At 43.9% G+C, this 15,114-nt stretch overlaps 1 protein-coding gene across 2 annotated transcripts in view; it reads left to right on the forward strand.

The window, feature by feature from the left end:
- Positions 1–14,558, forward strand: part of golph3l (golgi phosphoprotein 3-like) — a 30,038-nt gene extending 15,480 nt beyond the window's left edge. For both annotated transcript variants that reach the window (NM_001011166.2, XM_012969831.3), the window contains 3 exon segments: positions 7,432–7,563; positions 11,964–12,078; positions 12,283–14,558. In NM_001011166.2, the coding sequence (NP_001011166.1) occupies positions 7,432–7,563; positions 11,964–12,078; positions 12,283–12,710 (675 nt within the window). In that variant the 3' untranslated portion in view covers positions 12,711–14,558.
- The last annotated feature ends 556 nt before the right edge of the window (positions 14,559–15,114 follow it).

A 15,114-nucleotide genomic window follows, 5' to 3' on the forward strand; every position in this document is an offset into this window, starting at 1 on the left:
CAAAATCTTAAGCTGTGTTTGGGTGGAGTTCACAAGCCAGCTGCTCTCTCTGCCTTTCAATATAGCGGTTGCAATTTACATTTGTTTTAACAGATCCAAAGCAAATCTAAGCTTGAAACCCAGCTGTGAGCGGATTCAAAATCCTACGGGGAGTGATTCAACGTAGCAAACGAGGATCGGTTTAATAGCACTAATGATAATTATAAAATTGGGAGCTAGCCTCTAGTAAGAATGCGTGCCAGTCCACCCTGGCATGGTATGCACTGACATACTTTATAAAAATATCTAGCCTATTTAATTTTGTAGTCCACAGATACTGATGTGCAGTATCCCAGCCTTGTGTTTTACTAACTGTCTGGTCAGTTACATTGATGGAGGTTTGGTCCTTCATTCCATGTTTAGGTCTGAGGCTGAGCTCCTGTCCTACCCTTGCACTGCATTATACTCTCCGAATATTGACAGCAGGGATCCCCAAACATTTTTACTTGGCAGTGAAACGTCAAAGGGGGTGGTGAGCAACATGTTGCTCCCAAGCCACAGGTCGGAGGACATTCTTTTCTTTCTGGTTGGTGGCTTAGAGGGCACCCAATGAATTTATAGCAGATGGAGGAACGTTGGCCGAACTGCAGTATTCTTGGTCTGACCGGAATACTGCATTCTACCTGCACTACAGTCCGCTTGAGTCACTTTACCTGCTGATCAACATCCATGTGACAAATCTTTGTGGTTAGCTGAGCCTTTACATCAGGGGTCCCCAACCTTCCTTACTCGTAGGCCACAGTCAAATGTAAAAAGACTCGGGGAGCAACACAAGCATCATTAAAGTTCATGGTGGTGCCAAATAAGGATTTTGATTGGCTATTAGGGGCCTCTATGCACACTATCAGCTTACAGGGGGCTTTATTTGGTAGTAAATCTTAGTTTTTATTCAACCAAAACTTGCCCCCAAGTCAGGAATTCAAAAATAACTACCTGGTTTGGGGGCACTGAGAGCAACATCCAAGGGGTTGGGGAGCAACATGTTGCCCCAGAGCCACTGGATGGGGATCACTGCTTTACATGGACAAGTATAAAGGCAGCTGTATGGGAACCGAACCCTACCCAACCCAATGTGCTGCAGGCCAAGTGGAAGGATACCATAGAAGTGTCAACAAATGATATGGCCACTTTTCTAAGCTGTGGCTTCTGTTCATTTGTTGAAGCACCGGCCTACATGACACATCAGTGGGTGAAACTTTCAAACCTACACGATCGATCAATATCCATCATACATTTATATTTGTTTGGCTCATTGGGACATAAAACAAAAATCACATGGAACATTATTTTATTGGTAAATATTTGGCCATCTCAAGCCTCAATGATGTTACCCATTTACACTCCAAAGTGTGACTCTAGTCTGTACAGATAGACGCCATAAAGCTATGCCTGTGTACACTGCACAGAATTTGGCTGGAAGCGTTACTGGTTTAAAACGAATAAAACACGAGGCATTTTTGTGTTTGTCACCCAAGCACTTTGTAGTTCCATGGAAAGGGAAAAACACTTGCACATTGCTCAAATATGTAAAAAGCATTTTGCCTCCCTCCCACGGAGCTACAAACCCTTCTGCTCCCCCCCCCCCCCCGCTGAAAATTCTGCATAAGAGGCATTGGCTACCTGCATTGGATGACATTTTGTATAGTTATATATGCCAGTATTCCTTTCCCAGAAAAGCTTACAAGGTAGAGGCGGATGCTGTGAGCTGTGAGCCCTACAGCAGGACACCTGGAGCTGGATATAAAAGAGGAATGTAAGGCTCGGCCAGCAGTGCAGTAGAGAAAGGGTTAGCGCTGGTAGTAACCCTCTGGGCTTGCTTTGTGGCACTCCTTAAAGGCATATTTATTGTTCTGTCTGGTTAATATGTCACTGTACCATCCTTTTGTGTGTGTCATAGACTTTAACCCATAGAAAGCAAATAGCAGGCAGTCAGTCCTTGCCAGAATGGTTACAGCGAGCCTTACCAGCCTCATTTCTCTGAGAGCTTAGTTTTTCAGAGTGGCCGTTGTTTCTTCTATATTGTGTAATGAACTCCTGCCCCACTGCCATCTTTCTTTCTTCTCTATATATGTCTTAGAGCAGCGTTTTTCAACCACTGTTCGTGTGCCGCGAGATGCTGACTGGTGTGCCGTAGGCAGGGCCGCAATTTTTACTTTCAAAGGGGGCCCGGCGATGCTACAGTTTTTCTTAGTAGTCTGGGCCCCCTTTAATAAAATCCGGGCCCTGTCATTGGTTGCGCCCCGTGTGTACGGGTGACGTCAGTACGCACGGGGCGCAACGTTATAAAAGGGCCTGTGTGCGGTCGCGTGTAGGCAGAAGTGAAGAGGCGGCGCGCCTGAGGGATACGAAGATGCTGCTGAAGCCGCCGAAGAGCAGAAGTAAAATGCTGCTGGGCACCAATGTATTAGGGGGGGCCACGTGGCACACTGACTTATGGGGGCACTGCTGCTGGGCACCAATGTACTAGGGGGGCTGGCTCTTGGCACCAATGTACTGGGGGCCACTGCTGCTGGGCACCAATGTACTAGGGGGGCACTGCTCTTGGCACCAATGTACTAGGGGGGCACTGCTCTTGGCACCAATGTACTAGGGGGGCACTGCTCTTGGCACCAATGTACTAGGGGGGCACTGCTGCTGGGCACCAATGTACTAGGGGGGCACTGCTCTTGGCACCAATGTACTAGGGGGGCACAGCTGCTGGGCACCAATGTACTAGGGGGGCACTGCTCTTGGCACCAATGTACTAGGGGGGCACTGCTGCTGGGCACAGAGTTAAATTTTTTAACATTTTCTAATGGTGGTGTGCCTCGTGATTTTTTTCATGAAACAAGTGTGCCTTGGCCCAAAAAAGGTTGAAAAACACTGTCTTAGAGAAGCCAAAACATTTATATAGGGAATAATGTTACCGTTATTGTGAAATACTATACCCCCAGAATGAATACTTACCCAACAGATAGGTCACTTAACATAATATAAACTATTAAAGAATCTATCCAAACTGGAATATATCAGTAAATATTGTCCTTTTAAATCCTTTCCCTTGAGCCGCCATTTAGTGATGGGCTGTGTGCTCCCTCAGAGATCAGCTGACAGGAAATAATGCAGCTCTAACTGTAACAGGAAGTAGTGTGAGAGCAAAAGGCAGAACTCTGCCCATTCATTGGCTGATGGGGCCTAGCATGTATGTGTGCCTTGGCTTGTTTGTGTGCACTGTGAATCCTATGATCCCAGGGGGCGGCCCTTCATTCTTAAAATAGCAATTTTCTATTTAGGATTCCCCAATAGCACATACTACTAAAAAAGTATATTTTTATGAAAATGGTTTATTTAGATGAAGCAGGGTTTTACATATGGGCTATTTATGTAATATATTTTTATAGAGGCTTGGAGTTTAATGCTCATAATGTGTAGCTGAAAGGACTGGCCAAAATGCATATGCGGTTCAGTAACCTGTTCCTATAAAGCCACGGCAGTCTCTTTTGTCACCCTGGACATGCCGTCAAGTCCCACCCAGAACTGTTCCATTCTCTCTCTATCTCACAACCAGTTACACCAGCCTAACCAGTCCCACTGGGTGCAACAGGAAACACAGGGAGATATATATATATATATATATATAATATAGCACCCATTAGCAATCCATCACCATTAACCCTTCCCTGATGTGACAATTGTACAGCGCATATTAGAATAACAGAATGGCCGTGCAGAAAGGGGCCCAGAGGGGCCTTGCCTTACACATTCTGGAGTTGACCAGCTGCTACAAATGATATAAAGCCATTATTTGTACACAAAAACTGAGAGAAAGATTGCCAGCGCTCAGTTTGCATTTTACAAAAAATGAGGTGTTAGTAGTTGTTTAGGTGGGGTTTTTGGCTTCTTTTCACATTCAGAGGGAAAACCGTAACATTTGTGCGGTGGAACAGGTAATACTTGTGTTGGGTTGACTGGAAACAATTTCTCTTGCACCCACCGCCCTCATTGAAAGGCAAGACTGCACAAACAAAGCTTTTTGTCTATTCAGAAAACATTTTTCACTGCAGTAATAACAGGACTGGAATAATTCGACATTTAGAATATTTAATAGTCTTAAAGGCCCCATAACACCAAAAATGTTTTGTTAGTTATTCCTAGAGATTGACTGTTGTTGTAAAAACAGTGGGGGTCATTTATCAACACTGGGCAAATTTGCCCATGGGCAGTATTCCATGGCAACCAATGAAACTGTTGTATCTATTGTTCTACCTGCAGCAGGCTGAAAAAAGCTAATTGCTGATTGGTTGCTATTGGTTACTGCCCACGGGCAAATTTGCCCAGTGTTAGTAAATAAGCCCAAGTGTCCTTTAAAGTGGAAGTTTAGATCCTACAGAAGATACCATTTGTCAACCAATAGCGTCTCATTAATCTCAAATCTGTGTGACTTTAACAGATAATCCATGTGGGTGACTGGACACCCCACGTAACAAAAGGAAAGGCATTTTTAAATAGTCATGCTTTCTAGAAATCATCATGCAGAAATTTCAAAAATTTGAAGGCCCTGCTTTACTGGCTGAACTGCCACCTCAAGTTTATCCGGGGTCTGATTGGTGGACGGAAAGTGGGTGGAGCAGGGCATTTATTAAATCATGTGACTCTTGCTTATTGGACTCCTGGTGCTGATTAAACTGGTAACAGAACTGTTTTACTCTCCTGGGATTATACTTACTGTACCAGGTTCGGCAGCCTATAACAGTTATGATCAGTGTGTTGAAATGAGTCCACAGCAGCCCCATCTTCTGATCTTATTATGCCATGTTTTAGAGTGTCAGTGGCTCTGCACATGCTCAGTGTGCTCTGGGCTGCTGTTGAGAAGCTAAGGTTCGGGTTCATCTATGATAGTAGGTGATGCTGTAGGGCTGATGGTTAATTCTGAGGCAGAAAGTTCTGTGCTTTCATGGGGAAAATGTATTTGCTGGTTGTCTTGTCTCAATAGATCAGGTACCCCGTAAGTAAAAGTCATTTTACATTTCCAAGACTTTTGTTAGAAGGTGCAGGTTACAGATTTTCAGATTGTATTCCCCCCCCCCCCCCCCACACTGTATGGTTTTAACTTTTTGACCCCCCCCTTCCAATATGGGGCCCTTCCCCATGGCTGGCATTAAAAAACCCTAGGGTTCGCAGCCACCATTCTTGCCCATTCCCAATGACTCCATGTCACCTCTGTCTTTGGCCCTCCTAGTGGCAATTGATGACCAGGGGCTGAATGGAAGCCAGGACCAGATTGGCCTCCAGTGCCCATTTCCCTTGGCCAGCACTGACTGCCAGGGAGCCCACAACCAGATGTGGCATTTCCAAAAGCGGTGGCCATCAACCCCCTTTTGACAACTCTGCATGTATAGAAAGGTATAGCGTTCATATCGTGGGGGTTAGGAATCAGGAAATTGTGGCTTTGAATAGAATAGTGTGTTGGATTGAACCCGTCGGTATGTGTCACACCCTCAGTGACTGCTGCTGTTTGCTGTCTGTACGGCTGCCACATCCGGGACTGCAAGGAGAATAAGGGGAGGGAGCCTGGATTATAGGAGCAGTTTACTGCTTAGTAATTAAAATAATCCTTTTTACACAGCACAAGAGCACCTTTTAATTTTAACTGCAGGATTTATATGTCAGCCCTAATATTATAGGTTACGTTATACCTAGCGTCTTGCAATGCCAATCCCCACATTTTATTAGAGAATAAGGCTCTATATAGTTGTACCCAGGCTCCTCTGTGCTGATAATTCTACTGCCCCACGGTACTGCTCCTCTGAGTGCCACCTTGCCATCTTCAAAGATTTCCCAGGGATCCCTTGCTGCTGGCCAGGTCCATTCACAAGCACAGTATAGTAACACTGGAAGGGATACAGATTCACCAAAGCTAGTGATTCTTTTCATTGGGGGAAGTACCTAACAACCTTCCGCCCTCAAACAAATACACTTTTCCTATTACAGGTATCAGACCCCTTAACCGGAAACCCATTATCCAGAAAGCTCCGAATTAAGGAAAGCCCATCTCTCATAGACTCCATTTTAATCAAATAATGCGGAATTTTCAAACTGATTACCTTTTTCTCTGTAGTAATAAAACAGTACCTTGTAATTGATCCCAACTAAGATATAAATAATCCTTATTGGGGGCAGAACAGCCCTATTGGGTTTATTTCATGTTTAAATGATTCCCTTTTCTCTGTAATAATAAAACAGTACCTGTACTTGATCCCAACTAAGATATAATTACCCCTTATTGGGGGCAGAACAGTCCTATTGGGTTTATTTCATGGTTAAATGATTCCCTTTTCTCTGTAATAATAAAACAGTACCTGTACTTGATCCCAACTAAGATATAATTACCCCTTATTGGGGGCAGAACAGCCCTATTGGGTTTATTTAATGGTTAAATGATTCCCTTTTCTCTGTAATAATAAAACAGTACCTGTACTTGATCCCAACTAAGATATAAATAATCCTTATTGGATGCAAAACAATCCTATTCAGGTTAATTAATGTTTTATTGATTTTTTAGTAGACTTAAGGTATGGCGATCCAAATTACAGAAAGACCCCTTATCTGGAATAGCCTTGGTCCCGAGCATTCTGGATAACGGGTCCTATACCTGTACTTAAGTCAGTAGCCTTGTGTGGCTGTGGCTTTGGTCTGGTCTCTTATCTGTCTTGTTTCCCAGAAATCCAGCATTAGACTGCAAGCTCTACAGGACATGGAGACATAATTGTAAGCTCATTTAATGGTCAGCTAAGGCTCCAAACTCATTTCTGCATTTAGGGGGTTTACTGGCTTAGGGCTTGTGATCATGTTGCCATGTACAGCAGCTTTATGGCATTTTTGTCCATTTTCATGGGCAAAAGTGTTGCCTGAATGAGCACTAAAGGCCGCGCTTTTGCACCCCTGGCCAAGTGTATTGTAAATTACTTCTTTATAAAGCACTCCTGGAAGAAGTATGTTGGCCACGAATTGTATGAGTTGCCTGTGGGTGCTGCACTTGGAAGCTCATATGGCAGGCCAGTGCAATCATCCTAGCCCAAGTATTAGTTATACAGAGCTCTGATGTAACAAAGTATTTTTTATTCCTATTCTGTTCCCTTCCATGGGGTTTATTGTCATTATTTTACAGCCTGTGACTTCTCCCTTCAGCCATAGTCAAACAGTAAATAAATATAGGGTGTGGCATGGGAAGCCTGGAACCTATATGTAACCCTGGTGCTAGGTTCATGCACTCTATGCCACCTCCATACAATATAAGCTGTGACAAAGCAATCATGCCATGTAAATATACTGTGTAAATATATTAATGTTTCTGGGCAGGGAAATTTCCTCCAGATAAGCCATTGATGTAATGTGGGTTTGTTTGTGACACAGGGCTATACCTCCTTCTGGAACGACTGCATCTCATCGGGCCTACGCGGAGGAATCCTAATCGAGCTCTTCCTGCGGAACCGGGTGGTCCTGGAGCCATCGACCTTACGGAAGAAACGCCTAACGGACAGAAAGGTGCGCTTATGTGGGGAAATGATGGGTGTGCCTGTGAGAGAGAGAATGGGGCCCGAAGGAGGAGGAGGAATACACTTGTATACAAGGATTTCCTTAAGGCAGTGATCCCCAACTGGGGGCAAATGTTACTCCCCAACCCCTTGGATGTTGCTCTCAGTGCCCCCAAACCAGGTGTTTTTGAATTTCTGACTTGGGGGCAAGTTTCGGTTGAATAAAAACAAGATTTCCTACCAAATAAAGCCCCTGTAAGCTGATAGTGTGCATAGAGGCCCCTAATAGCCAATCACAGCCCTTATTTGGCACCTCCATGAACTTTTATGGTGCTTGTGTTGCTCCCCGAGTCTTTTTACATTTGACTGTGGCTCACGAGTAAGAAAGGTTGGGGATCCCTGCCTTAAGGGATGCTTTCTCTTATAGTTCATTTGTTTTCTTAGACACGTCTGTCTAGTGACAATAGATTGCAGTCATTCAGTACTGTGATAGTTAAAAGGACTAGCTGGACAACAGACCATGCCGGGGTATTATTCTAGCGAGCGCTACCTTAAGCTAATCACATCCGCTGGAAAAGTGCTCTGGTCCAACCATGTTTTTTTAAAGGGGAAGGAAAGGTATAGTCACTGAGGTGCTAAACGTTAGGCACAAGACAGAAGAAGGGTCAGTGCAGTTTTCTGCTAACAGGAGCAGTGGCCCAAGGTAACTGGTAAGTGAGTGACTATTACTTATGTGTGTAAGAAATTAGGTATTTTAATCACTGTGAGGTGCCTAACAAGCTGCCCCCCCCCCCCCAGTAATTATCCTTGGGCCTTGTGTTTACATGTCCTTTAAGGGAAAAGGAAAGGCATCTGTAAGTGCCTTGGCACCGAAAGGGTTCATGGTAAACTAGTTTAATGCAATACTGTCATGGGAAACAGTTAATAGAGCTTCTCCAGCAGAATCCTGCATTGTAATCTGTTTTTCAAAGGAGCAAACAGATTTCTTTAATATTCAGTTTTAAAATTTCCTATAGGGCTAGCCATATTCTTCATTTCCCAGGGTGCCACAGCCATGTGACCTGTGCTCTGATAAACTTTAGTCACACTTTACTGCTGTGCTGCAAGTTGGAGTGATATCCCCCCCTCCCAGCAGCCGATCAGCAGAACAATGGGAAGGGAGCAAGATAGCAGCTCCCAGTAGGTATCAGAATAGCACTCAATAGTAAGAAATCCAAGTCCGGCTTGGGACTCCCCCAGTTACATGGGAGTAGGAGAAACAATAGGTTAGCTGAAAGCAGTTCTAATGTGTAGCGCTGGCTGAAAGCTCAGACTCAGGCACAATGCACTGAGATGGCGCCTACACACCAATATTACAACTACAAATACATTTGTTGGTTCAAGAATAACATTTCAAATAGTTAAGTGAATTATTTGCTATGTAAACAGTGTAATTTAGAAATAACAAGTACCCCATAAATATCATGTGGTATGCACTGTGTACAATGTGTACTCTTCACTAACCCACGCCTGTCGGCAAAAGGTCAGCCCATATATATTTCCACTGTTCCACACCATGGCAAAAAAAGCAGTGAAAGAATGTAAAAACACAGTGTTTCAGCAAAGAGCCGGCTCACAGCTTGTATAACCTGCGGCATTTGTATAAGCAGGGTGGGCACTGGGTTCCGTTTAAATCCGGTAGCAGAAACCTCTTTCTGATTGGCAGATAACAAATAATTAGCCAGCAAGATTAGCTTCCCAGACCACTTAGTCACCTTAATGCAGTGTAGTTCTTAATATAGCCCTCATCAATTATTAAGCAATAACACTAATTAAAAAGGAACAAGTGCAAAGCTGAGAATTAGGCATTGCAGCTGCTTCACATGTCCTTGCCTTTTCCCCTTCTAATGGCAGTACCGTTATAAACAGCACATCTGATCTCTTGTGGTCTGCAAATATTTTCCATTGGTCCTCTTGGGGCAAACTACACACTGCTTCATGTTTTCCAGGGTCAGACAGTTGCATCCTAGTTCTTAGACATTTTAACAGCAAGCTTATTACCCAGACATTAGGCTAGCTATTGGTAAACAAAGCAGCTTCAGTGGCTCTCTTCTCCTTCAGGTCAGCTTTAGATTTATAGCCATAGAGGTTTATCAAGGATGGACTGATACAAATTGCAGAGAGACACCTTTCCAATCATAGTATTAAGTCTTTGCAGCAGTGCTGTTGTGCAAGGATTATAGCCCCCTATTTCAGTTTCGCTGTATGCTACACCTAGTGGCAGCATGCAGAATCTATTATTAATAAGTCATGTGTTAGGTTAGTATATATATAAATTAATAAACTCTAAATAGAATAAAGAAAATATGTGTGTTTGCCCGCCCTATGGGATAGGAATGCTTCTCTCTATAGTCAGTGGGATCCAATTTTCTTCAAGCTTAGATATTCCATGTTTCTCGGTAATAATTGCCCCCAGTGAGCCAGAAGCACCACTGTTCCATATTAATACAATCTGAAGCCAGTTGCTGCAATCCTTATTTTTTCCAAGAAGGAATGTGGCAATAATAAGCCATTGGCTAATGCCATACAGCCTATAGACCTGAAAGCTGTGCATAGTTCAGCATTGAATATGGGCTCATTAAGCTTTCCTTTATAGCAGTTGCACAGCATCATTATGAATTAGAATATGATGAGGGGTGGCTTGCTTTGCTCCTTAGTAAGGGTAAGGGTAAGGGTAAGTTGTGCTCAACCACTAAATATTAAACCATTAGGCAGGGGTGCAATCAGGCTGTGACCACAAAATACATATAGACAACAACAAGAGTTCCTCTGCACTTACCCATTAGGACAGGGATCCCCAACCTTTTTTACCCATGAGCCACACACAGATGTAAAATGACAAATGTTCATCAGGGTGCCAAGTAAGGGCTATGATTGGCTGTTTGGTAGCCCCTATGTGGACTGGCAGCCTAAATGAGGCTCAATCTGACAGTTCAACAAGTTTTTATGCAACCAAAACTTACCTCCAATCCAGGAATTCAAAATTAAGCAACTGCATTGAGGCCACTGGGAGCATCATGTTGCTCACGAGCCACTGGTTGGGGATCACTGCATTAGGACCTTAAGACATTCTGTGCATTAAGCTACCAAAAAATCCCCCCCCCCCTTGTCCATATATTGCAATATACTTCAAGCTGGCCAACTATGTCACAGTCACCCCTAGTCTGGCCAGTCCTACACTCACTTAATTAAGAATTACTGTCCCCTGTGGCTTTGTGGCCCTTAATGGCCACAGGTTCTGCTCCCCACTAGTTATACCACTGCTGCTTGGTCTGTAGGGGTACATACCTCTACTACAGTAGGTATAATATGTTATCAGAATGTGACTGTATGTGAAGCCAGCTAAAGCTTGCCAGCCATGCCTTTCAGGTCTGAAAACCAACTTTTTGGTCAGATTTTAGTACAATGTGCAGAGGCAATCTACTGCTGCTAAATTTTTGTAATTAGTATGTAAAGTAGATCATCTTCTTTGTATAGAACTAAAGGTGGCCATACACGCTAAGATCCGCTCAATTGGCGAGGTCGCCAAGCGAGCGGATCTTCTCCTGATAGCCCCACCTACGGGTGGGCAATATTGGGCTCATTCGGTTGTTTGTCCCCAGGGCCATTTAGAACAATGTGTATAGGCGTCCGACGGTTCGGGGACTGCATCAACGAGCCAATGCGGTCCCCGATCCGACTAAAATCGAACCGATTTCAGGCCAGATGTCAGTCGGGCAGGCCTGACAATAGCGCCAAACACGGGCCGATAAGCTGCCGAATCGGACTAAGGGATCTATACCCATAACCAAGAATTGTTGTTTGAACAGTCTTTGCTCCTGGCGTATTTGCTACAGCAAACACAGTAGGGCCAATGTCACCAGAAGCCAGTTGATGTACCACTATATTTTGAACTGTGGAGCTGCCTATAATTCCTTAATTGTCTTCTAGTTTAGGAAAAAGGTCAGTAAATATATATATATATTTCTGGGCAAGAATACTATAAAAGAACCAAGGTGTGTCTTTTTATGAAACCCTGTCTATACTGTATATTCAAGTTTGTTCAGATAGTCAAGCCTCAGCCATACCTGTAAGAACTCCATAGACTTACTCTTACCTCATCATCAGATCTGGGTTTCATATTGGGCGGGAGGTGCAGCAGCTTTGCTCCATAGCTGCCGCTCTGGGTTCTTGAGCAAAGTGGAAGCAAAGAGAAAGTCATTAAGGTTTTCCAACCTCTAGCTGTTGCTGAGCTCCATTCCCATCCTGTAACTTGGCCTTTGTATGTAAGGCTTTAAATACTGCAAGAGCTGCAGGAAGAAGCAGGTCCATAGTGTTGTATCTAGCTGCTGGCACCACCATTCCCAAGTGCTGACTCTTTGAATCTCTTAGGTGCTGCTGAAGTCCGATACCCCAACAGGAGACGTGCTGTTGGATGAAACCTTAAAGCATATGAAGGCCACAGAACCAGCAGAAACCGTGCAGAGCTGGATCGAGTTACTTACAGGTGAGGGTGAACATCACTTGTGCCGCTTATAACTTCTTAGGAAAAGCCATGCTGTACTGTATTTGTAGCCTATACTGCCGATATCTTCTATTGGTCACATGAGATGCAGTCCACAATTGTCCCATAATATTTGGCGTCTAGTTTTTCAGATTGGCCCGACCATACAATCATTTCTTTTTAATACTCTTAATGCTTTGTTCCTAGGTGAGACGTGGAACCCCTTTAAGTTGCAGTACCAGCTGCGTAATGTCCGGGAACGCATTGCCAAGAACCTTGTGGAGAAGGGGATCCTGACCACAGAAAAGCAGAATTTCCTTCTATTTGACATGACCACCCACCCTGTCAGCAACACCACCGAGAAGCAACGCCTGGTGAAAAAGCTGCAAGAAAGCCTTCTAGAGAAATGGGTCAATGACCCCCATCGAATGGACAGACGGACCCTCGCCCTACTGGTGTTGGCGCACTCATCTGATGTTCTGGAGAATGCTTTCTCTTCCCTCTCAGATGAGAAGTATGACATGGCCATGACCCGCTCCAAAGAACTTTTGGACCTGGACCCAGATACAGAGGGGAACAAACCCAACACCTGCGAGATGATCTGGGCTGTGCTCTCAGCCTTTAACAAATCCTAAAGCGCAAATGCAGCAAAAGACCTTGGGATCACGGGACGGAAGATCATTCGTGAAGGACAGTTATTGTGCTGGGAAGAACACCAAGGTCAATGACTGCTTTATAGCAACATTTCTGGGAAACTGCAGCCCCTGGCTCTTTGGCCTCCAAGCTTTTGGTTTACCTGAGCCTCCGCTACCAAATCCTTTTTAGAATTTGTTTGATGTGTCTGAAAAGCACATCTTTTTAAAGTCTAAGTTGCGCAACTACACTGCAGTGGAGCGGGACTGTGAGGTGCCTGCAGGAGTTTATGGGGGGGACACTATTGTAAAGTGCTATATTAGGGGGAACAAACATAGCCTTGGGGCCCTATGGATCCTTCCCAGGCAGCGTGCAGTCGGGGAGGTGCCAAGGATCTCCAGCTTACAGCTCCACCCCCGAATGATATCTACCCATAATGCTCCTTGGGCACAAAATCACATTCCTTTATCTCTCAAAGTCCGAGCTGCACGTGGAACAGAGTAGCTGCGTACTTGGCCCGGAACTATTAATCAGAGCTGTCCTGTTACCGTTATATTGTTTAGGGCTTTAGGAAAAAGTGGCACCAAAACAAAATGGGATCACATACGGTTTTAGTATGTCGTCTGTTCTTCTTTTTCTCTCATCTTCATTAAACCTTCCCTTTGTTAGCAATGAAGAAACAGTGATTCCAATGTTTGCAAGGTTGTTTTCCCTAATTGTGTCATGTTAAGGGTAACTAAAGCGAGATTCTGTTTCACTGTGCGCGCAACAGGGGATAGATGGGTGGGAATGGGAGAAGTCGGTGATGAATTCTAGCAATGAAATGCTTGTATAGTTAGAGGTGTGTAACCTAGCATGGCACAACCTGATTGGATCAGTGGGTCCTGGGTGTCCGTATGTACTGAGAGACACTGTCGTACTGCTAACTGCTTATTATACGCAACTTCTTAACTCTACCGTTAATTTATTGGTTAAGGGGGCGCTGTCATTAAATTATTTCCCTTTTTAAGCAGGTCCAGCTTTCAAAAATGTGCCGATTTTTCTTTTTAATATCAATTCCGAGTCTTCACAGCAGAGCAGCGTAAACGATGGGAACCTCAAGGACTGCTAACCAGTTCCGTAAGAGAGTCATTATGGCGCCAGTCGTAAAACAGATGGGAATGAAACCTATTTAAAGGCAGAAAGGGAAACCCCAGTGCTGATCTGCGTAACAGCCCCAATATATTCAGGCACAAATAGAACCTTGTTTGATAATCTCAAGCTTAGAGGGACACTATACTGAAAAATAAGGTTTGCTCATGGTATAATATGGAGTGCACATATCAACACGTAGATACTGTTATGGGATGTGCATAGAAATGGGGGTTTTCCTCTGTGTCCAATGATTTCCACACCCAAAGCCATTTGTATATCCCAATCCTAAAAACACATTGCCCCACCCCCCCAAATTGGGATTGAAAAAAGCCTGGCAGAGAATAAGGGGTTAAATGCAAGTGAGTTTGTATATTTTATCTGTCATTTGAAGCCTTGTCCTCAAACCATTGTATCACTGCTGATTATATATAAATATATATATATATAAATACGTTACTTTTTCATTAACTTGTATATTCTTTTACTCTGATTGTGGCTATTACAGACTGATCGACCCCAAACGATATGTTTTTATTTTTTAGAAAGTATATTACCCTCTGGGTGCCCCAAGGTTTAGTTGATTTAGTTTGGAATCGTTACTGTCAAAATCCGTCTCCTTTAGGACCAAAGCTCAACTAATGGCAACAATCTCTTTCATGGATTTTAGTTTTTGGATGATACGTCTTTCCAATAAAAATTCTGATTAGTATTTTAAATCGGTTTCACGTTTTTTACTTATAGTGGCAAGGTGGGGGGGGGGTGGAATATTTCTGCTGGCAAGTCACAAATTTGGTGGGGTAGGTAGTCCTAGGTTTTAACCTGGTATGGTGTGTATGTTCTTACTACTTCAGTATTCCAAAGTCACGCAAAGTTGCCTGCAGCAGGAAACTTTTCACGACATCGGAATACCAAAGCAATGCGAAGGGCTTTCCACTGGCCACTGTTGTTGCCGGTGGAAAACCATTTCTGAGGGGTAAGTCGCCCGCAATAGCACTGATCTATCGCGGTCGTCTGAAATGCTCTGTGGGTTCTTACCCTTATTCCCATACTCTGAAAACTTTAGTGCAGTTTCTTCTCCTTCCACTAGATGTCAGCAGTGCATCTCTGTTGGGTCATACTGTACAGCCCTGGGCTGTTACCTCCATTCAACTGACAAAAAAAGGGCCCCTGTGTCAGTCACAGCATCAATAATATCATCTGCTGAACAGATTATCTGATGTACTCCTGTATTACTCATGTATAAATGAGTAGCTGTGGGCTGGTTGGGTTATT

The sequence above is a fragment of the Xenopus tropicalis genome, chromosome 8 (assembly GCF_000004195.4).
Source record: "Xenopus tropicalis strain Nigerian chromosome 8, UCB_Xtro_10.0, whole genome shotgun sequence".
Lineage (NCBI taxonomy): Eukaryota > Metazoa > Chordata > Amphibia > Anura > Pipidae > Xenopus > Xenopus tropicalis.